Source organism: Rhinolophus hipposideros (genome assembly GCF_964194185.1).
Source record: "Rhinolophus hipposideros genome assembly, chromosome: 15".
Lineage (NCBI taxonomy): Eukaryota > Metazoa > Chordata > Mammalia > Chiroptera > Rhinolophidae > Rhinolophus > Rhinolophus hipposideros.
Window position 1 is genome coordinate 22,648,199 of NC_138061.1, and position 22,077 is coordinate 22,670,275.

Genomic DNA, 22,077 nt, shown 5'->3' on the forward strand with positions numbered 1-22,077 from the left:
TACAACAATGTTCTCTCCTAAGAAGATTCAATGATGAGAACACGCGACAATGTTCTCTTTTGAAGACAAGAACCAAGAAATAGAAGATAAATGAATTTGAAAAGAATTTAAAATACCAGTAGAGAAAAGAGAAAATATCTAGTATCCCTCCTTCCTTAAATTATTTAGGCAAGATGAGTATGCTCTACATCTCTGTAAGGATTTTTAAGAAACTGCTAACAGAAGTTGCCTCCAGAGAAAGGAACTGGGAAACTGGGGAACAGGGGTGAGAGGAAGACTTACTTTCTCTATATATTCTTTTGTACCTCTTGAATTTTGTGTCACACACATATATTGCCTATTACCTATTTTTAAATTTTGATTAACTGATTTTTTAAAAATGAGTAGACTCTTTAGAAAAGCAGCTGTATTATTCCAGGTGTAAATGATTAAGAGCAGCAATCAAAGTTAATTAACAAACAGTTACTTCAGTCAATCAGACATTTCTTAGCAGATGCTGAGCAAAATGTTAGGCACAGTCATACAAAATTGTTCCTGTCCCGTGACCAACCCACAAGGAATTTATAACCAGTAGATTAGATAAAACACATACATATACACACAAACTTATGTAATACCTCCAATACGTGAGTGATATAGTGTCACAATTGTGAATCAAAGAAAATTATTTCTGGCAGAAGCCCTAGAAAGGCAACTGAAAGACAAGGTTCAAATAGTCAAAAATATAAGGAGACAATGGCATAAGTAAAGGCTTATAGGTAGGAAAATTCGGTATATATTTAGGGGATCGTGATAATTCCAGACTGGCTAGAACATTATTCCTAGGGAAATAATTGGAGGTAAAGTTAGAAAAACATGTCAGGGGGTAGATCATGGAAGGTCTTCAATACATTTTTATTATTCAGTATATATACTGAATACTTATCATTGTAAAAATATTTTGGGGGTACTGGAAGGGGAACTATCTACAAAATAACAATACTTCATTTCTCTTTCAAAAAACTAAGAGAACGAGAGAAAACACCCATACTGAAAACAACAGCAATAAGTAAACAACACTATACAACAAATTGGAAACAAAAGTGCCAGTAGGACTAATTGATAACTAATAAATTCTACATGCTATTTAGAAAACTTCCTGGAGGAGATAAATTTTCAACCAGGATTTCCAACTGAAGTAATCAACCTAACATTTGATCAAAATTCATTAGACACCAGAAGGTAACAACTTTCTACGACAGAAAATCTAAGCAAAAAATAATTGTCTTAAGCTTCTTTTTCTTAGTAAAAAACGCCACATCTAGGGAATGAAGACGAATTATTTTCAAGGACTATGCAGAGTTCCCTAATCTCCCTCCAGGTCTCTGAACCTTTGGCTCCTTACCGGGAAAATCTCTTAAGGGAATCTGTCTTTCAGCTTCAAATGGGAAGCTCTGATGAATTACTTGCTGTCTGATAGCGGATGGCTTAGAACCCCTTGTCACAGAAGCCTGTGGAGACCTCATATCAGTGCGGTAGAAAAGAATTTAAGGTTTATTTTGTATCAGAAATAACATGAGATGAAACAACCAAATACACACCAGCCAACATCCCCAGCCAGATAAGCCACTGGCCCAGAGACTCTGAGCAACATACATCTTTTGAAAGCCCCACCTGTTTAAAGCTGGGTCTATACCATTCCCCTGGTGCTTTGCAGCACCCCAGTTACTCACCCCAAGAGGAGCCAAAGAGAAAATCACTATATCAACTGGCAACTCCCTCTAGATCTCAACAAAAGCAGGAGAAACAGAAACAATAAATTGAATCCTTTTCTCATGGAATACCAAAAATTCTATTTCAAATGAATTAAAGACTTATATGTAAAAAGGCAAAATTTGAAAACTTTTAGAAGAAAATACATGAGAATATTTTTATAACCTCAACACAGAGGTGAAACACCTAAACAGGAAGCAAAAAGCACAACCCATGGGTGGCCAGATGGCTCAGTTGGTTAGAGCGTGAGCTCTCAACAGCAGGGTTGCTGGTTCAATTCCCACATGGGATGGTGGGCTGCGCCTCCCCCTGCAACTAAGATTGAAAAAGGCTGGGGGTGGGGGGTGGGAGATGAGGGTAAGGAGGGTCAAATATATGGTGATGGAAGGAGAACTGACTCTGGGTGGTGAACACACAATGGGATTTATAGATGATGTAATACAGAATTGTACACCTGAAATCTATGTAATTTTACTAACAATTGTCACCCCAATAATTTTTTGAAAAAAAAAGAAGAAAACAAAAAAAGGAAACGGCGATTGGACTTGAAGCTGAGCTGCGCCCGCCAGAACTAAATTGAAGGACAACGACTTGGAGCTGATGGGCCCTGGAGAAACACACTGTTCCCCAATATTCCCCAATTTAAAGGAAAGAAAAAACAACCCATAAAAAAAAAAAAAACCACACAATAAACCCGGTTAAAATTAAAGATGTTTGTTCAAAAGACACCATAAAAAATAGGGAAAAGATAAGTCACAAACTGAGAGAAAATATTTTAACACATACAACTAATAAAGAAGCAATATCCGTAGTATAAAATAACTTCTACAAAACTATAATAGACATATAAACCCTTCCCAAAATTGGCAAGAGACACGAATAGGCATGTCACAGAATAAGGAAATACAAACAGCAAATAAATACATGAAAAGATTATTAACTTCATTAATAATCGGGAAAATTACAAAATAAAATTATAATGCGATACCATTTTATAGCCCCAAAATAGCACAAAACTTTTAATCTGACATATTATGAATTGGTAAAAATGTAGATCAAATGTCTGATACGTAAATCGATACAACTTGTTTGGATAATAATTTGGCATTATCTTGCAAAGTTGAATAACTTCATATTAATGAAGTTCATAACTTCACAACAAATTTAGAATAGTGGCTGGAGGGAAGGGAGATGTAACTGTCAGGAAAGGACATACATGTGGCCTCAGTTTGGGTGATGCTCTGTTTTTTAAGCTGGGGGGGGGGCAAGGATGCCCCGTGTATGCTAATGTCAATTGTTTATATGTATAAAATAGACCATCAAAAGTCCTTGTTTTTAAAGTTACTATCCTTCCTGTCTCTCTGCATTTGCACATGCTGTTCCCTTTCCATTTGGAATATTTTTTCCTACTCTTGTCTACTTGATAAAGCCTTCCTCATTCCATCCCAAAGTCAACGAGAGAGTCAGAATACCACAGTGCTTACAAGAACAAGCTTCAAATTCAACACAGATCCAAGCTCCAGATCTGTTACTACCTGTGTGATCTTAGCCAAGTTTCTTATCCTCTCTGAGCCCAGTTTACAGTTCTCCATTGCAAAATATTTGTTGCGAGGCGTAAATAAAAAGCCTATAAAGTACCTAGCATGATACCAGGGATATTAAAACTCCAACATCTTAGCCGTTATTATGATAATGCCTGCTCTGTGAAGTTTTCCCTAGCTAACCCACTCCCCCAGAGAGTATTAGTACTCCTTTTTCGTCACCCCGTAACACTGTACATAGCTCTATTTCAATATATCTTATACTGATTTATAATTATTTTGTCTGTCTCTTCCATGAATGAGCATCTCAGCAAGAGACCATGATTTATTCACTTTTTTATTCCCAGTGTCTGACACATAGTAAAGAAATGATAAATAGTGAATGAACAAATGAATGAACTAAATCAAGACTGAATCTTCAATAGTGGTACTGCTCACATCCACCTCTTGTGAAAATAATGACTTCATAGGACAAGGACTCTAAGCCAGGCAAGTAAGCCTTCTTTCTGCTTCCCATATTTGTTTCCATACAGGCCACCCCACAGACACAAAGAACCCATATTTACCCACAAGCCAAATTTGAACACTTCCATTCTCACATCTATCCTCCTGAAGTCTCCTCATGTGCTATTTGTACGTTCACATTTCTTCTGTGAAACATATAATTCCCATGTAATTGTCAATTCTTCATATATGTGTGTATGTTATTTTCTTTGGTTCTACATAGTAGTCATTAGTACAGCATTGTTTAAACTTTTAAAAGTTGTCTTTATCCAATTAGAAATTCGATTCTCCAAAGGCAAAGACTCAATTTTTTTTCTTTTTTCATGGTCCTTTGGTATCTAGCACAGAGCTCTGTAAACCAAGAAAATGCTGATGGGCTTTCTAAAAGGGTAATAGGTACCAGGGAGCTGAACAATCCTCAACTAGCCCTTCTAAGCTTTACCTTCACTCAATCTCTCAAAAATTCCAGAGAAGCACTAAAGATGCAGAGTTTACAAGATTTCTAGAGCTAGCCAAGGGACACACCATAGTTCTGTGTTTTATTGAAAGTGACCAAGAATTACTGAACTAGTAAACAACTTACTGGGCTCAAGAAATTTACTCAAAGGGTGGAGGTAAGAGAAAGTCAAACCAGGAAAAAAGCTGGTGTCCTGACAGGACACAACTGGAAAATCTTCCCAAACCTGATAATCAGGTGACCACTGTACCTCAGCTCTGCCATGGCACCTCCCCTTTCTGTGGAGATTCTGAGTCTATCCCAAGAACCACATGCACGATGAGCCACTAAGATTTGTCCAAAGCTGTCCTTTCTGCCAGCTTGTAGATGAAAAATAAAACAAGGCTTCTCTCTCTCACTCATCTTTTAACCACTCAGAGGGCACCCATGGTATAAGGATGACAGTTGGCAGAGTAGGACAAAGATAAAAAGTTAGTCTATGTGATTATATAAAGAGAACTGTAGTAATTAAGTCTCATAAAGCCTGCCCATCTTGTATATCAGGGGTCATCATTCACTGTCACGGGGCAGAATCCAGTCCACAGGTATATTTTGTTCCATCTGCAAAAGGTTTTTAAAAAAAATTTAACTAGTTGCCAACAGTTTAAAGCATAATGACCTGAATTTCCAGTTTCTCCTGAGAAACAGGAAAACTGGGCATACTGTGTCCACACTACAGTACAAGACAGTCCCCACTACATTATAATATATTCCCACCTGGCTGATTTCACTCATTTACATTCACCTGCTTGATACTCAGGCATTTGAGCTTGTAATCCCTGGTTTATATGATGGTAACAAATCATTACTTCCATGATCACTTCCAGAACTGACGCTCCAAATCCCCATACTGCTCTATTATATTTTCATTTAGTTAATTAAACAACTGTTGTTGAAGACACTGACATATAAGAAAAAAGGAACAATAGCTAAATATCTGCCAATTATATTTATATAGCTCTTCCAGCCTGAGGGTAAAATGAACCTCCCTTCTCCTTCAACTCAACTCCATTATCCCAACAGCAGAATTATTTTAATTGGTCACCCTGAACCACAGGGACAGATTGCAATCAATCAATAGAAGTAGCGTACAAAGGCTAGGATAACCCTTCCAGTGAGTATTGTATCAATACAGTGGGTCTCCTCCAGACAAAGCAGGAGCTGTGCCTTTTTCTCCTCTATCTGCCCACAGTAGCCAGTCTAAGTACACTATCAGTGAAGTTATTACCTAAAAGTGGCAGTCATGCTGCCTTTTGGAACACAGGGAACTGAAATAGTAGTGGAACTCTGAGAACTGCGAGTTCAGCTGGGATGGGTACCCAGCGACTCACGGATGTGTCTACAACCTGAGTTCTTGCTGTGCCAGGGAGCATCACTGTCAAGATTAGAATGTAGTATCTCACCCACTTTTAAAAATAAGCTCAAATACAAGTCTTGAAGAACCAATTTAATGGTGTGCGGTAGGGGGTGGGGGAGAAGAACGATTCCTATCTAGAAAATGACTTTTTAAGTAAAGAAAGGGAAAATCTTTGATGCCTGAGTCACCTCCAGGCCCAACTGAAAAGAGGCTGGATTGGTCACACTCTACCCAAAGACTAGGTTATGCAAAGTCTTTCAGCCCAACAGGGCTCAACAGGGCATAGCAACCCAAATGAGCAAGGCAGGCCTATCAAACCTGGACACTTCCTAGGCTGACTAATACCACTTCGTTGGTCACTTTCAACTACTTTTTTGGAAATTTCTACAACTTGGATCATCAAGTTAAAATGCAAATAGTTGCCTGTACCATTTCTATCGCACTTATTTCAAATCAATAAATACAAACAATAAAAGTTATCCCCCACCACACACATCCACAACTTCAGGAGAACAGAGGGCATTAGGTAAAAAGAGTTTAATCACTCTAGATCCTAGATAGTTTTCCCTTCTAACACAGTGAGGTTTTGGCTCTCCTTGTTACTATCTCACCATGCAAAAGTCCTGACTGCCAGAACTAGAACCAGGTCACAAGTTAGGACCACATACTAAAACTAATACTAGGTACAAGTAACATTTATTGAGTGTCCATACATGCTGAAAGGCATTAGGGTGATACTACCTTACCCCTAGTATGTGCTCTAACGAGGCCACTGCACATATATGCTACTGCTTTTCAGAAGTGCATAATCTGAGCAGAGCAATCCCAAAACAGACCTTCCCATTTACACCCTCCACAGGGCCCAGAGGAGTGCCTGGTGTACCTGAATTAAAGGCATACAAATTTCTATGTTGTGCATTAAAAACACTATGTACACTAGTCCTCAATTCTAAAGGCACTCTTTCCCTTTGGGGACTGTAAGGTTTACAACACAGCAATTTATCAAATGTCATCACAGTACCATAAACGACACTCATTCACTCTGCTGCGCTGACCCTACCACTTTTAAATTGGCTGAACATCTCTCATGACTCCTTTTAACCACTAAAAACAACAGGCCAACAGCACCAAACTTCACCAGTCTACAAATCCCTCTCTACTCTCAGCCAAATAAATATGTCCTAAAAGAGTGGCTTCCTTGTGATTGGACCGCTGTCTCCTTAGGCGTAGTGAAGAGAAGACCTGGGGAGAAAATGCAGGCCAAAACCACACACCAGGAGAGATTATTTGTAAAACAGATTGTGTAAAGGGAGAAACAGACTCAGAAGATAAGTCCAGTGTTTACATACGGACCCAGATGGCAACTGCGCTGCCCTAGAAGAGGAAAGCCTTCTCACAGCCCAGGTCCCCCCCACTGCTGGCCCCAATCCTTCCACACCTCTCCCCACTGCCTGAGCCTCGGTTGCACTAGTTCATCATTCAGTATTAATGCAGCAGTTAGGCTGTGTGAACGGGGTAGTCACACGGAAGTGGACGCTCTATACAATCTGGAGCGACTTACATATGGCAGGCATAAAAATCAACCCTGAAAAATGGATACAATGATCTTTAGGTTGGCTTTCAGCTTTTAAGGACTGGGCTCTTCAGCAGAAAGCTCCGGAAGAGAGGAGCTGAAGCCTAGATTAAGTCTTGGAACACAAGAAGGACTAGGGCACCTGCAAGGGGTCAGAAGTCAGAGCTGAAGTCGCCCCTCCTGTGGCTGGGGCCTGACCTTTGCCCCCTACACGCCTCCCAGTTCCTTTCCACAACAATCTCTCCCTCGTCTTATTCCTGCCCCTGCGCGCTTAATCCACCCAGCTCCTCCATTTGAAGGGCCCTCCTCCCCTTATTCCCTATCGCGATGTCAGGGCGCCCTTCACGACACTGGAACTCTTAAGAGGAGACTTCGCTGACCTGTCAGCGGATCCAAAATGGCGGGGCCTAGTCCCAGGACCAGCAGCCGCTGCTCATGTCCACCCCAGGCCCCGAAGGCGTCTCCGAGCGGCTCTCCCGGCTCTGGTGGCAGATGGGAGAAGGAAAGTAGCCCGTTTCCTGGAAGTTGAGGCCGAAGTCAGGGACCGTACAGAGGCCGGTTAGAGTCGGCCGGAACGGGCGGTGGAGCCGGGTACCTTCCCTGTCAGCTCACTGACGTGGTAACTAGCCTCAGTCTAGCCCGCTGCCTGGTAACTGCGCGAGCCCTGCCGCGCACAACCAATAAAAGCTTTGCACCGTGAAAAGTGGCATTCCAGCTATCCAATCGATGAATGGAAGTTGGCTTCGGGAGGCGGGTTGTACCTAACGAGGCGAGATTACAAGAGAAAGAAAAGGGTAGGTAGGAACAACCAACGGATACAAGGACTCTCTGAGTGACAGTCATAAAACCCAATAAAAATGGAAACATTGTGCTGGGCGGTTGGAAAGGTGGAGTTAGCTAGAGTTCGGTTGCAGCGCGGCTTGGAAGTGGCTGCTGGGCATTATGGGGAGGAGAGCTACGATTTGCTGGGAAGGGGGCGGGGTCCGTTTTGAGAGCCCGAGCGGGCGACTCTACTCCTTCCTCCCTGCCCCATTCCAGGCACTCCCTATCAAAGTCAGCCAGGCCAAAACCGTGCGCCTTAAGGGAACACTTCCATACGAGGCAGCTTCTGGACTCACTCCATCCTAGGACCAATCCCGCAATTTCCAATCTCCCCTCCCCCACTCTCCCATCTGCCTGCCCTGTCTGGCTTCTCATACATGTGTCTGTCCCAACCCAACTGTTTCTGTGTCTTGTACCCCATTCCTGTCATCCAGAAATAGAGAAAATGAGAGGTGGCAGAAACGTTGGGTATCTAATTCAGGTGTCCTCGTTTTACAAAGCGGGAAACTTGAGTCCCAGAGTGCAAAGATAGCACCCACATTCGCATAACTAGTTATTGGCAGAGAGACACACCCAGGAGTCCTCACACCCCAGTTCAACTTTCTTTTTCACTGCGCTTCGCTACCTCTTATGCCCTAGTCTCTCAGGCTGTGACTCCCAGTTCTGCCCCTCATACTAAGCCTTGGACACTCTTTACCTACCTGGAATAAAGCCAATCACCCAGGTTAGTCCACATCACCAGTGACAGGAAATGGAAGTCTTTCCTATCTGCCTTAGAAATGCTAAGAAGCCTAAGGGCTAGAAGCCCACCCCAGTCTTCACTCTCCTGCCCCAAGGTAACTGTCCTCTTGCAAGAGATGATAAAGGTTGCTAGAATATTTAGAATTACCTAGAAGTGAGAGTGTGTACGAAGAGGACAGGAGGGTGTTTCCTCCTTGAAGACTGACTGGTGGAATTCCCAGCCTATCTTCTGGAATAGAGCCCCGGTGTCCCTGCAGACCTGAAGAAACTGCTGGGAGGCAATGAAAAAAAGATACCAATTCTCTCCACATTTCCTCTCATTTATGGATAACCCAAGTCCAGGAAAGCTGCATACCTAACTCCATAGAAATGTGGTCTTAAACGCAGATAGCCAAACACCATCCATGTGCTAGGATGCTCTAATTAAAAGAACCCATCAGACATGAAAAACTCAACAGTTCCCTGCACCTGCACATCGGTTCCTGGTCTCTGGGTCCAGCTGAGGATCTTGCCTTTCACCCAAAGAAAGGTGAAGAGGATATAACCACCATAGTACCTCTTCCACAGTATCTCTGAGCCATTTTACACCTTCACTTGAAAACTGGGATTTGGACTCCTGGGTCTATCTCAAATTGAGAGGTCCTAAATAGCCAAAAATTGGAAAATCATCTAAGTAGGCCAAAACTCCCTACTCCCCCATCTCCACTCTCACATATCTTTAAAAATTAATCAACTTAAAAGCATGAATGCGATTGTGTGTTAGAAATGAGGAAGAGATGATAATACTCTAATCCAACCTCCATCATCTTACCAGGCAGAACATCTCCCTCTTAGATTTCAGTATTGAGTTCCTATGTTATGCCTAGGAATAAAAACAAGAGAAAGACATGGTACTTGCCCTCCTAAATCTTAGTTAGCATCATAGGGACAACATATAAGCTGATCTCTTCAATATAGCAGGCAGAGTACTAGAGGATATGCACGGGAGGGTTATGGGAACAAGAGGCTAGACATCTGGCTAATCTGGGAGTTCAGGAACAGCTTCCCAGAGAAAAGGAGGCCTGAGTGGAGCTTAGGAAGATAAATAGGAATTGACAAGATGAAGACTGGCTGAAAATACATCACTGTCAGAAAAAAACGGCCAGAGGTGTACAGGAAACCACTAGGAGGTTAAAGATTACGACAGGGTCAGATCCTGTAAGCCAGGCAAGAGAGTTTGGTCTTTATCCTGAGGGCAAATAAGACCCACTGAAGGGTTTTAAGCAGAAACAAAACTGGTCAAATTTACCTTAGACGCATATTGTGTGGTAGGGTTTAGGGCTCTCAGGGGCACCCAAGCATCTCAGCCTGACTCCACATGCTCCTTGGGACATCTGTCCTGTCCCTTGCAACTCCCTAACAAGCAAGCACCAAGGCCACACCTCGCCCACAGAACTGAACCTGGTATCACCAAAGAGAAGCTAGCCCTATTACGGTTGGGATAGCATAGCCTGGGCAAGCCAAAAGTGCAGACTGACATAGTAAACTGCCCAGGCCTCTGAGGAATGCTCAGCTTAAGCCCTGAGATCCAGTGAATCTCCTTTAACTTTTTTTTTTCGGGGGGGGGGGGACGGGGGTGTAGGAGGGGGTGACTTGTCCAAGGTCACTCACTCATGGTGTGATTGGTGGCAGGGTAGAATGGTACTTTGATTTGTGTCATTCCAAACTCTGCTTTCTCCACGAAGCCACCTTCCTTGGAGGAGAGAAAAGGGGGGGTTGGGGGCAGCAGATAGCCAAGAAGAGGAAAAATAAAAGATGTGAGGAAAAAGAGAAGCAGAGAGAAAGAGAAATTAGTCTTTCAAAGTGGCAGAGGAGGGAGGAGAGGGACAAACAGCAGGAGCAAAGCGGTGGAGAAGAGGAAAGAAAGGCGAGACGTGGGAAGATTGGAGCAGAGACAAAAGGGCAGAGAGATAGACAGCGACAAGTGGAGAAAATCGCCGAAACTTGAGCGGCAAGGAAGTCTGAGCGCTGAAAACCAGCGGCCTCTCCCGGCCGGTGCGCCCTCCCACCTGGCACCCCGGCAGCCCTATCACCCCGCACCGTTCCACTTCTCTCGGGGTAGTGGTCTGGTTCTCCCTTGCTGCTAGCAGGCCCCGGCTCGGTGGGGCTACACGGCCCACCCTACGTCCGCCGTTTTGGCTCTGCCAAAGCGCTCCAGCTGAAGCGGGGTTTCAGCCACGTGGGGAGGGGCGTGTACCAGTTGCTGAAGAGTGCCTCTTATTGGCCAAGGGGCGGGGTTCTTGGCGTCTCGCCGGCCCGACCCCACCCCCGAAGGCGGGGCCTAAAGATTCACAGCTGGAAAGGGTGGAGCCCGGAGAGCGCAGCTGGAAGGGGGCGGGGCCCTACGAGCGAGGCTCGCTGCCGCGGGCTGGGGGCGCCCTGGGCTGCCATAAAGTGAATGGGCGCCGGCTGGGGGTGGCACTCCGCGCCAAGGCTCACTCTCTCCCTTTGCGAGTCCGGGAGAGCCAGAGCGGAGCTGCGGCCCGGGCGCAGGGGGACGGCCCCCACCCCGGCCGGGTGCCCGGCCCACGGCCCCTGCCTGCCCTCCAGACTACGGCCGCCACTGCCGCTGCCGGGAGTCTGCCTGCTGCGGGACTCACTGTGAGTGTTTGACCGTGCGGGGGACAGGGGCTCACGGGGCAGCGGGGGAATGGCCGGACTTCGGGATCCCTAAAACAGGAGCTGGGTCGACTGAACTGGGGAACGGTGCCTGGAGAAAGGGTCGAAAGTGGGAGGGCGGACTGCAGACCCGGGGGATTAAGGGAAAGAGAAACTCAGCGTCAGAACTCGGGGGACAGAGGAGGGAGAGATACTCAGGGAATCTGGAGAGAAACGGAGACATGAAGCCAGGACAGGGACTCGGAGAAGCGAGGAGGAGAGCGAGTCAGGAAACCATTACCAGAAAGCACCCTGGAATCCGAGGACGCGAGGCAGGCAGCCAGGGAGCGAAAGGAGTTGCCGAGGCCCTGGCCAGTGGGGGGAGCTGGCGGCGGCTGCCCAGCATGGGGCAGTTAGCGGCGCCCGACGTCCCTTAGCTGGGGCTCAGACTCCAGGGACTGGGAACAGGGGTGAGTCTAGTCGCACACGCTTCTTTTCCCACCTCCTCGCAGTTGGGAATAGGACCAGTGTTGTGAGAGCCCGGCCGCGAAAGGGTCAGATGGCCGCTGTGCTAGCGGGAGGGCAGTAGGAGGGCAGCCGGAGAGACCAGGCAGCGATTCTGGCGCGTCCGACTTGCGGTGTCCGGGCCCGCATGGGTCCCGGCCTGGGGCCGCCACGGAATCGGACGGAATGTCCGCAGCACGCGGGGCTGAGACCGGATAGAATGTCCGGAGTGGCGAGGTGGGTCTCTCTGGAGCAGGCGCTGTGTCAGGCTTTGGTGGACAGAATGTCCCTGGCCAAGTGGCATGTCCATTTACCCGGCAGCGCCTGCCCAGCTACTGCGTGTGCGGTGGGGTTCGCTGTAGTGGGTCGCCTTGAATCCCACTTTGAAAACTTGTTTCTGCTCCTATGGGCTGTGGGGCCCAGGAGCGAGGAGTGAGTGTAAAGGCTGCAGCCTGGCCATGGGGTGGAGTGGTGCCGGGAGAGAAGCCCTTTACAGCCCAAACCAGATCTGAGCATCACCTGAACTTCCAGAATCCAAATTTGAGGAGAGAAAGCTAATGGTGAGACTGCTAGTGGGTATCAAGACCAGGAAAGGAAAGAATGAACAACAAACGGCAATGGGAGGGCCAGGTAGAGCCCAGCACAAGCCCCTGCCAGCCTCAATTCCCTCACAAACTCAGGGGCAACCCCTAATTCCAATACAGCTGATCAGACACCCCAGACTTCTTGCCTGGGTGTCAGCAAGCTAAAGGTGCCTTCTCTGCAGGGAGCAGGAGCCTGCAGAGAAATTTGCAGGAGCCCAGGCCTGAAGAGAAAATTGCAGCCCTTTAGCAAAGCAAACCCTGTGGTCTTCTTTCCCTTTTCGCTCGATCTCAATCCCACCAGTTTGGAGGCTGAGAGAAGGTAGGAAAGAGATACATGGAATCCAGACTCCGGTCCAACATGAGACCTTCACTGCCCTCTAACTCTGGTTGGGAAGGAGGTCTCAGCCCTATTCAGCTGCCCCGTGTGCTTTCCCTGTAGCTGGGGAAGGGTCTTGATTCCTTTGGACTCCTACAATGTCCACCCACCCTGGCCCTAACTCTTTAACCAGACTTCAGTTAAGCTGAAGGGAACAGAGTGGAGAGAACTCTCCCTGTCTATGTAAGTGAGCAAAACAGCTCACCTGGGAACTGAATTTTCATGGGGAAAGTGTTTTGCAATGAGTAAGTAATCTAAACAAGTGGCTCTCAACCTTTCTCAACCTCCACCCATGAGTGACACACAGTACATATTCCCCACACTCCCACCTCCATTCCTCAATTTTAAAATGTGTTTATTACCAGCTACAACGTTGTTTCTCAACATTTTTTTTGTCCCTTGCTCCCTTTTGCTAAATATAGAGTCACAAACCAATACTGCCACCACATTCCGATACCATTTTCAGGGGCTCATGCTCCCATCACCTTTGAAAATCACTGAAGTTATGGGTGAAATGAAAGGCTCTGAGTCAGGAAAGGAATCGGGAAGGCATTACAGATGTTTCCCTAAAGACCTTAGCCTAAAGTTTTGCTTTTGCCCGAAGGCCAAAAAGCAACAGCATCATAATGAAGATGACTGGAAACAAAAGGCAGAACCTTCTCCCATCCTTGCATAAAACCATGAGCTGAGTCCATGCCTGGGTAACTGGCTCTTAGGGAGAATGTCATGAGCCTACAGAAGTGTCAGAGAATCCTCGGTAGAATGGGGAGCCAGTGGCTGCTGGAGAGAGCAAACTTCAAAGTTTAGGCCTCTGGAAAGTGAGATAGGATGGAAATCCACAAAACAATGAAAGGCCTGGATAAGCAGAAGCAGACTTGTTTGCCCCCCAAATCCTGAAACCAGAGATGAGGGGGCCTCTTAGAACCAGAGTGATGCAAGTGCAGGATGAATAGGAAAATGTTCCTTGGCACACAGTGGGCAGCAAACTTCCAGAGCTCATTTCCAGAGAGGTGGTAGAGGCAGGAAGTAGAAATGGAATCCTTTGGGGCTTGGGAGGATCAGTGGGTGTCAGAGCCACAAATGGCTGCTGGGGTGGCGGGGGTGAGGAGTGAAGAGCTCAGTCCCTGGTTTTAGGAAAACTGGATTCAAATCTCTTCAATCTTGGTAACCTTGGACAAATTCATCTTCTTAGAGATGAAATGGGGATGGTCATTCCTGCCACTCACAATGGTGGTAAGAGTCAAATGAAGTCATATATATGAAAGCCCTTTGCAAATGGAAAAGCACCACAGAAATAAAAAGCATTACTGTCATTGTTATGCCCAATCTGTAGAATCTTTGTTTGGAAGGGTGGTGTCTCAAGTCTCAAGTTATCAGCCAGATAACACCCCTGATCCAGCCACAGGAAGATTCTCAATGATAGATGGAACCCCTCTCTCAGGCTTCAGATGCCAGCCATTACCCTTACCCCTTTCTGAGAAGAGTTCAAGGGAGCTCCCCAAATGCTTAATACTTCTACCAGGCCAAAGATCCTGATCTGATCCCTGCCTGCCTGCTGCTCAAGGATGTGAATATGGGCCCAGGACCCAGATCCAAGAAAGGAGGGTAGGGGAGGCAGACTGACACTGAGCTGGGGTTGGCATGAGGGAAGGAAGGAGCCACCCAAATCTTTTTTTCTCCATTCACTCTAAGTGATGCTTTCTAGAGTGTGGAGGAGGGAGATGACAGCTAACGTGCAGGATCCATTAGGTCCTCAGCTTTGGGATTATCTAGAGTGTCTAGCCCATGGTCACTAACAGGGACCCATGATAAGAGTGAGGGGAAGAGAAAGGAAAAGATAGGTGGTGGGATGAGAAACAGCTGCTTTCAAAGAGCCCCTTTTCTATCTCTCCTCTGCCCAATCCATTCTGCTCACCAATGCCAAATAAAGGTCCCAAAGATGCTGCTTTTATGTCACCCCCCTGCCTACAAGCCTCTAGTGACACCAACTCGTTGGAGCAATGCTTCTCTTTAGGGGACTGAGGTGGGAGAGGGCAGTATAGGACTGGGAGGAGCCATAAGCTAAACATGGCTCATCGTCCTGGTGTGATGTCACTTGAAGATGTCACTTGGAGATTTTTAGAGAAAACTTTATTTTTATATTAAAATAAATATAATAACTTAAGTATAGAATAGCATGCAACATTTGCTTCCATTTTTAACATAAGGCTGGAGATCTCAGAGAAATTTCATACTGTTGGCTGCAGTTTCGCGTTGTGCCCCTAGTTTCCCAGGGTGATTTCTCTCTTACTAGTGTTAGGGGTTTTTCAGTGGGAAAACTGGAGATGCCCCAGCCTAGACTGTATCAAACCTGAACCACCACCCCTTGCCTCTTATTGGAGGTCCCCTCAGCCTGATCCATTTTTCTCTGATGATTTCCCATTGCCCACACTGAGACCCTGCCCAAGCTGGGCTCCTTGTTGCCCTCTGAACCTGCCAGTCAACCCTGCTCTAATTATTTAGAAGCCTCTGCCCCTTTTTTGCCTCCCCAATTCCCAGCTCAGCCATGTGCTACATTCTCTGAGCCCCCAAACATGATGCCACCTTCTATGGACTTCCATTTCTCTGATCTCCCGTAATGTGAGAATCACGTCCATGCAGCCCATCATTTCATCCTGTGCTCTGGTTGCCTTCGCAGACCGCAGGCACCTAGAAGTTAGGGTCTGTGCCTTACCATTCTTGGAGATCTGCCTGAGCACCTAACACTTGCTGAAGGAAAGAAGGAAGAGAAGAAAGGATGTGGAAGCCCATTTCTCTGATTTCTGATTTACCCCTTAACGAATTCAGTGCATCAAGTCAGTGCAGCCTCCACCTGAGTCCTAGGGTTTCCTCGGGGGGCTGTGAGCTTTGTCTACAGCTGTCTTCATTTGCTCCCATTTGTCACTGCAGTTCAGCAGACCAGACAGTTTGGGGGATCAGCATCACTAATACACGTGAGGCCATGTGCACTTACGGGCCTCACTTCCGTTTCGGGTTCAGAGGATGGTTTCGGGCCCTGGTTTACACCTGTTTGCCAACTTGCTGCTTGCTGAGCTAAGCGCCAGCATCACAACTCCATCGGCTCTTTCTCTCCATTCTTCCTCTGCAAGAGAATGTCTTCTCCTGCTTAAATTCCAGGGTGTGCCTCCTACCTTGGGCATTATTATTGCACGTTCTTTGAGGCTCTCTGGATGTGACCCTGGTTTACCCCCCCTTGACTTCAGGACAAAAGTGGGTGCGCATGGCAGTTACCCTTTGCCATGAATCTGGGTCCCTTGGAAACCATGGCCTTCCCACTGTGGCCTTTCTGGCATGTGACAGTCTCTGCTCTCCACCTTGGTGTATTTGGATATTTTGATCTTGCTGTAATCCATGACAGCTTCCTGTAATTCCAGCCTTAACTTCAGAATCAGAGCACACCTGTAGGCCCTCTCTTCTCCCTAGGGCTGGGATTACCTCCCTGACTTGACTGGGGCCTGGGCCATGCATCCCCAGTGGGAGATGGCAGAAAGGCTGGAGGTGGGGCAGGCAGCCTCTCCCAGAGCTGGCCTCAGCACCACTGTTGTCTTTTGACTCTCTTTGGCCCTTCCTGGTAATTCCTATGCAAACGTGTGGCTCCCAGACCTACTGCTTGTCCCTGTCCAGTGAGCGAGGTGAAGTCCCTGGCCTCAGTCCCAACTCCCCAGCTTCCTGACCTCCAGCAGTTTGGGGGAGCTTAATCCTCAGCCAGCCTGTCTCCAACTTAGACAGCCACTTGGTGCCCCCAGCCTCTGCCTGACCAACCCACCCAGACACAAGTCTGCTAGAGGTCTGGGCCCCCACCTTCTATCTCTCTATTGCCCGCCTAGCTTTAGTGTTCTTGCCTTTTCAGTTTCACAGTCAGGGCTCTTCTCAGCCTTGTCCCCTCTATCTGCTATTACTAACCCAGTCAGGAGCCTAAGGCTTCATTCTTTCCTTTACCTCTACCTGGTCCCCAAAGTTTGAGTTATTCTACCCATTTTGCTGTTACTGTAGTGACTGGGCTCTCCCTTATGTTCAGGACAGAGTGAGCACAATACACACTCGCATCCCTCTCTAAAATGTAGCACACTCACCTTTATTCACCAGGGAAACGTTTCCCTGGGAGAGCCAGCGTCTAGGGAGGTAAACCCTCAAGCAAGGGCAGAGACAAGGATGAGATCTTATTTACCCCTCTCTCCTTAGTGCCTCACTCAATACCCCGCTCACAGAAGACGCCAGATAAACATCTCTTCAATGAATAAGGGAAAAAGAACACTTGGATAGAGTTGTATCTCTACCCATTTTTATATGTCATTTTTCATTTGAACCTTATAACAATACTGAAGGCAGGTAGGGAAGGGATTATGATCTTCCTTTAAGAGATGAAAAAATATGCTCAGAGAGGTAATTTGCCAGTTAGTAAGTTGGGGAACCATGACATGAACCTAGATCTTTTGACTCCAAACCTAATTTCTTTGGGCTACATCAGATTTCTTTCCTAAGAGGGACCCCTAAGTTTCTGCCCCTCACCCCCATCATCTTCTTCCAGCGTTCTCCTGCCATTTCCCCACTCAGCCAAACAGGCTCTCCCCAACAGTCATGGAGTATAGACCACTCCCCTGGCCCCTTTGGCTTTCTCCTCCCCCACAGAGTCCTTAGTTCCTGAGACTGAGAGCTGAGCTTCAGAGGGGCGGGGAGGGGGGGTAGGGAAATGGCTAACTCCAAAACAGCCAAGGCAGCTGTCCCTGTCACAGAGAGAGGAGACTGTGACGGTGTGTGCCTGTCTGCCTGAATGTGGGAGCGCATGTGTGGGAGAGTGTGTGTTTGTATGCCGCTAGCTCCAAGTCCAAGTGCTTATTTTGTCTGAGTGGGGGCTTGTGTGTGTCTGCATGTGTGTCTGTCTGTCTCTGGAAACATACAGCCTGAACTCTGCTTTCTCGGCCTCAGCCTTGTCTTTTACTCTGGCACTTATCTCTCTTCACCCTGCTTCCCTCTGCTGAAATAAAGGGTGAAACCAAGACACAGGTATGGAATGCTGGGGGAAGGGGAGTTTGGAATATTAGAAGTCTGGAGTCAAAGCAGACTGGAAGGATAAATGGCAATAGTGGGATTTAGCTTTCCCTATAGGCAAACCCCTGTCCCTCTTTTCCCAATTCCGTTGCTCTCATGGCCTCTGGAGAAGTCAGGGGCATGATTTGCATTCTGAGGGCATTCTCTTTTTTAAATATTTTATTTTAATTAAATTTATTGGGGGTAACATTGATTAATAACATAAATTTCAGGTGTACAACTTTATGACATCTGTATATTCTATTGTGAATCTAGTCTTCTCTGTCACCATGTATTGGACCCCCCCTTTATCCTCTTCATCCTCTTGGGTCTGAAGTAAGAGGAGACTTCAGAACACCCTTTCTTCTAGCTCTCAGTTCTAAGCTTTCTCAGCTATTTTGGAAGAGCTACTAGTCAATGTTGCCAGTTGCCACGGGTCCGCCTAAGGGCATCTCCCTCCCATCAGAGCATTGTTGAGCCAGCCCCAAGCCTCTGTCTGACTCCTGACCTCAGACCTGGAAGGGGAGGTAGGCTGAGCACCCCCACCCCTGGCCTGACTTCTCTCCTTCCTTCCCAGGTTCCCTTCAGCACTGCCTCTTTAACTATAGGAAAAGGTCCAAGGTCTTGTCCCTTCTGCCTGTTGAAAGAACAGGGACTGTTTCTCAACTTCCTGCCTTGACCTCTGTCCCACCCCAATCTCGCTTGAGAGGTGGGGGCAAGGGGCAGCTGTCATCTCTGAGTCAGTTGAAGGGGGCATTACCATGTGCAAATACATGCCGCTGCCCATCTGCGCCTCCCTGAGAAAGGCTCCTAACAACTTTAGAGCAGCCGAGTGACACACATCTCAGTCTAGGCTAATCCACAACATTAATGCCAACTTGCACAGCATGCATTAAGTCTCTGTTAATGGGAATGCAGATGGACCCCTCCCAGCCAGCTCTTCACCCCTGTTCCTCTGTTCCTAGCCTCCTTTGGTTCTCCTCTGACCAAGAAGCATCCAGAGTTCTTGAGCCCACTAGTGTCCTTTTCCCTTCCTCCCACCAGAGGGGGCCTGGTAGAGCCAATAGGGGAGACTTGGAGAGAGACTCACGCAGCCTTCTGGGCGATGTCAGGCAAAGGCTGGGATAGGGAGTGAGGGTAACTAAGTGGTTTTAAGACGCTCACATCTACTGGCTGGGGTGTGCCCGGTAGAAGCGGTGCATGAGAGTGGAACAACGACTGGTAGGCTGCAGTGTGTGTCTGGGCAGGCACACAAGCAGACAGGGCCAGCCAGAATGCATAGTGATTTTCAAACTTGTTTTTGATTCTGAAACCCTTTCTTCAAATGAAATCTCTCCAGAAAGCATAAACAAAACAGACAAAAGCAGAGCTGCCCTAGTTAAAGCAGATCCAAGCAAGGCCAGGCTAAGTTTCCATCCCTGAGGCCAGCCCCAAGTTCTCATCTCTGAGGGGGTTTCTGGGTAGGGCCCCAAAGAACACAATTTGAAAAAGCAAATGAAGAAAAAGCATTAGCTTAGGGTCTTCCAGGCCTGGTTCAGATCCAACTTCCACTACTTACAAGCTCTGTGACCTTAATTGTTACTTCAAGTCTCAGTTTCGTCACCTGAAAAAGGTGACAATACTTAATATTGATGCATTCTTGTGAGGAGAGAGAATGAGGTGAAGGTACACAGTAAGTACTTTTAAATGATAGTAGTGATTATTCTTATGGGAGAAATATTAGGCCTGGTTCAAAATGAAATCTGTCCCACTGGACAGTGAATAACAGGTTCCAGCAGCATCTCAGGTGTGATTGGCTGAGGGGCATGTATAACTTTATGGGAATATTGAAAGTGAAGTTTTCGAGGATGTGGCATGTGGCATGTGGTATGCAATGGTGCGGTTTTCATTAATTCAGTAAACATCTATTGAACACCAACTGCACCAGGCACTGTTCTAGGTGCCCAGCAGTGAACAAAGCAAAGTCTAGTGCATATATATGTGTATAAAACCTTTGAATATACACTTTTTTCCCCCTAGGCTGCTGTTTCCCCATTGTATCTTTGGGCACCCCATACAGGGGTAGCTTTATGTTGGTGGCTGAGAAAGGGGATAGTGAACCTGTGGGGAAACGCTACTGGGAACCAGATAACCCGGAGATTGTATCCCCATTAACCTGATCTATGTCTTCTCTTCCCACCAGAGTCTTCCCTCCATGGAGTTCGGCCTGCTCAGCGAGACGGAGGCCCGGAGCCCGGCCCTGTCGCTGTCAGATGCGGGCACTCCCCACCCTCCACTCCCAGAACACAGCTGCAAGGGCCAAGAACACAGTGGTGAGCACGCTCCCTTCTGGGTATGGGGGGCATAACAGCTCAATCTCTAATGGGGGTGGGGCCCGGGTGGGAGTGAGGGGCCCAGGGAGGAGGTACCCCAGCCGGGGAATGCTTTTGACCTGCCCTTACCCGGCCCCTAGACTCGGAGAAGGCCTCAGCTTCACTGCCCGGAGGCTCCCCCGAAGACAGCTCGCTGAAGAAGAAGCAGCGGCGGCAGCGTACTCACTTCACCAGCCAGCAGCTGCAGGAACTAGAAGCAACCTTCCAGAGAAACCGCTACCCTGACATGAGTACGCGCGAAGAGATCGCCGTGTGGACCAACCTCACCGAGGCCCGCGTGCGGGTATGGTGCTCCCAGACCCATGACCCGCACCCCACCCCGGTCTCCCTCTCGCCCGCCGCTTAGCGAGTAGTTTCGAAACATGCAACCTGTGGTTCTGCCCTGGCTGCTCCATCCTTGGACCCGACACCTGACGTACCCGGTCCTGGTCCCGGTCCGCTGCCCCACACGGCCTTCTTTCCACCAACCTCCGATCTCACTCCACCCCATCACTCCAGGCCACTCTTCTCCCCTGACACTGTTGCTTGTTCTCGTCACCGCTCCGTGACCCCATCTTACTGCCCCCACCACGCTGTCGCCCTTGACTCAGTCCTGCCTCCCACTACTTCTGTTCTCAGCTCCTTGACACAATACACTCCTCCAAGACCCCCATTCCCGTCTCCAGCCATCCCATCTTGGTTATCCTCCGCCCGGCCCAGGCCCCGGCTTGAAACCCCATCTGGGTGACCCACCCCCCATCCGCGCTGACCAGCTCTGGGACCCCTGCGCGGCTCTGTGCCCTGACAGCCTTTTCTCCTGCGCCCGCAGGTTTGGTTCAAGAACCGGCGCGCCAAGTGGCGAAAGCGCGAGCGCAGCCAGCAGGCGGAGCTTTGTAAGGGCGGCTTTGCGGCGCCGCTGGGCGGGCTGGTGCCGCCCTACGAGGAGGTGTACCCCGGCTACTCCTACGGCAACTGGCCACCCAAGGCCCTCGGCCCGCCGCTCGCCGCCAAGACCTTCCCGTTCGCCTTCAACTCGGTCAACGTGGGGCCTCTGGCTTCGCAGCCCGTCTTCTCGCCACCCAGCTCCATCGCCGCCTCCATGGTGCCGTCGGCCGCGGCCGCCCCGGGCACCGTGCCTGGGCCTGGGACCCTGCAGGGCCTGGGCGGGGGGCCCCCGGGGCTGGCTCCGGCCGCAGTGTCCTCCGGGGCAGTATCCTGCCCTTACGCCTCGGCTGCCGCAGCAGCTGCCGCGGCCGCCTCCTCCCCCTACGTATATCGGGACCCGTGTAACTCGAGTCTGGCCAGCCTGAGGCTCAAGGCCAAACAACACGCCTCTTTCAGCTACCCCACGGTGCCCGGGCCGCCCCCGGCCGCCAACCTCAGTCCGTGCCAGTATGCTGTGGAACGGCCCGTATGAGTGGCCCTGCCCATGGATCATCCTCGAGGGCGGGGGCGATAATTCTCAGCCTCCCCGGACTGGGGACGTCTTGACTGGCTTGCCCCCGCCCCGGGGTCTGAGAAGGATGCTGGGGCAGCTGGGGGCGGGAGAGCGGCCGACTCAGGAGACAGCCTTCCCCCTCCCAACCCTGAGGGGTGGACTGGGCCCTACAGTCTGCGCTCCTGGGACTAAGGCCAGGAACAGGGACCAGTTCCCCGGGGGCCAACTCACCCTTGGCCCACCCCGCCTTCTCCAGGTGCCCCCTTCCCCCATTTATCATTTTCAAAGATAAATGAAATAAACGTGCGCGGACTGTCAAAGGCTTGATGATTCA

General features: G+C 48.3%; 2 protein-coding genes across 6 annotated transcripts in view; one reads left to right on the forward strand and one right to left on the reverse strand.

The window, feature by feature from the left end:
• Positions 1-7,859, reverse strand: part of GBF1 (golgi brefeldin A resistant guanine nucleotide exchange factor 1) — a 112,471-nt gene extending 104,612 nt beyond the window's left edge. For all 5 annotated transcript variants that reach the window (XM_081074683.1, XM_081074681.1, XM_081074682.1 and 2 more), the window contains exon 1: positions 7,604-7,859. The gene's annotated coding sequence lies outside the window, so the exon portion shown is untranslated. The remainder of the gene's footprint in view (positions 1-7,603) is intronic.
• A 3,299-nt stretch (positions 7,860-11,158) lies between these two features.
• PITX3 (paired like homeodomain 3) lies at positions 11,159-22,066 on the forward strand. Its single transcript, XM_081074779.1, has 4 exons — positions 11,159-11,426; positions 20,137-20,266; positions 20,407-20,609; positions 21,135-22,066. Exons 2-4 carry the CDS (start codon positions 20,149-20,151, stop codon positions 21,720-21,722), a joined length of 909 nt encoding a protein of 302 aa, XP_080930905.1. The 5' UTR covers positions 11,159-11,426; positions 20,137-20,148; the 3' UTR covers positions 21,723-22,066.
• The last annotated feature ends 11 nt before the right edge of the window (positions 22,067-22,077 follow it).

Coding starts and splice junctions, on each gene's coding strand:
- PITX3 (XM_081074779.1), top strand. CDS start 20,149: ATGGAGTTCGGCCTGCTCAGCGAGACGGAGGCCCGGAGCCCGGCCCTG. Junction 20,267..20,406: donor CAAGGGCCAAGAACACAGTG/GTGAGCACGCTC, acceptor CCCGGCCCCTAG/ACTCGGAGAAGGCCTCAGCT. Junction 20,610..21,134: donor TCACCGAGGCCCGCGTGCGG/GTATGGTGCTCC, acceptor CTGCGCCCGCAG/GTTTGGTTCAAGAACCGGCG.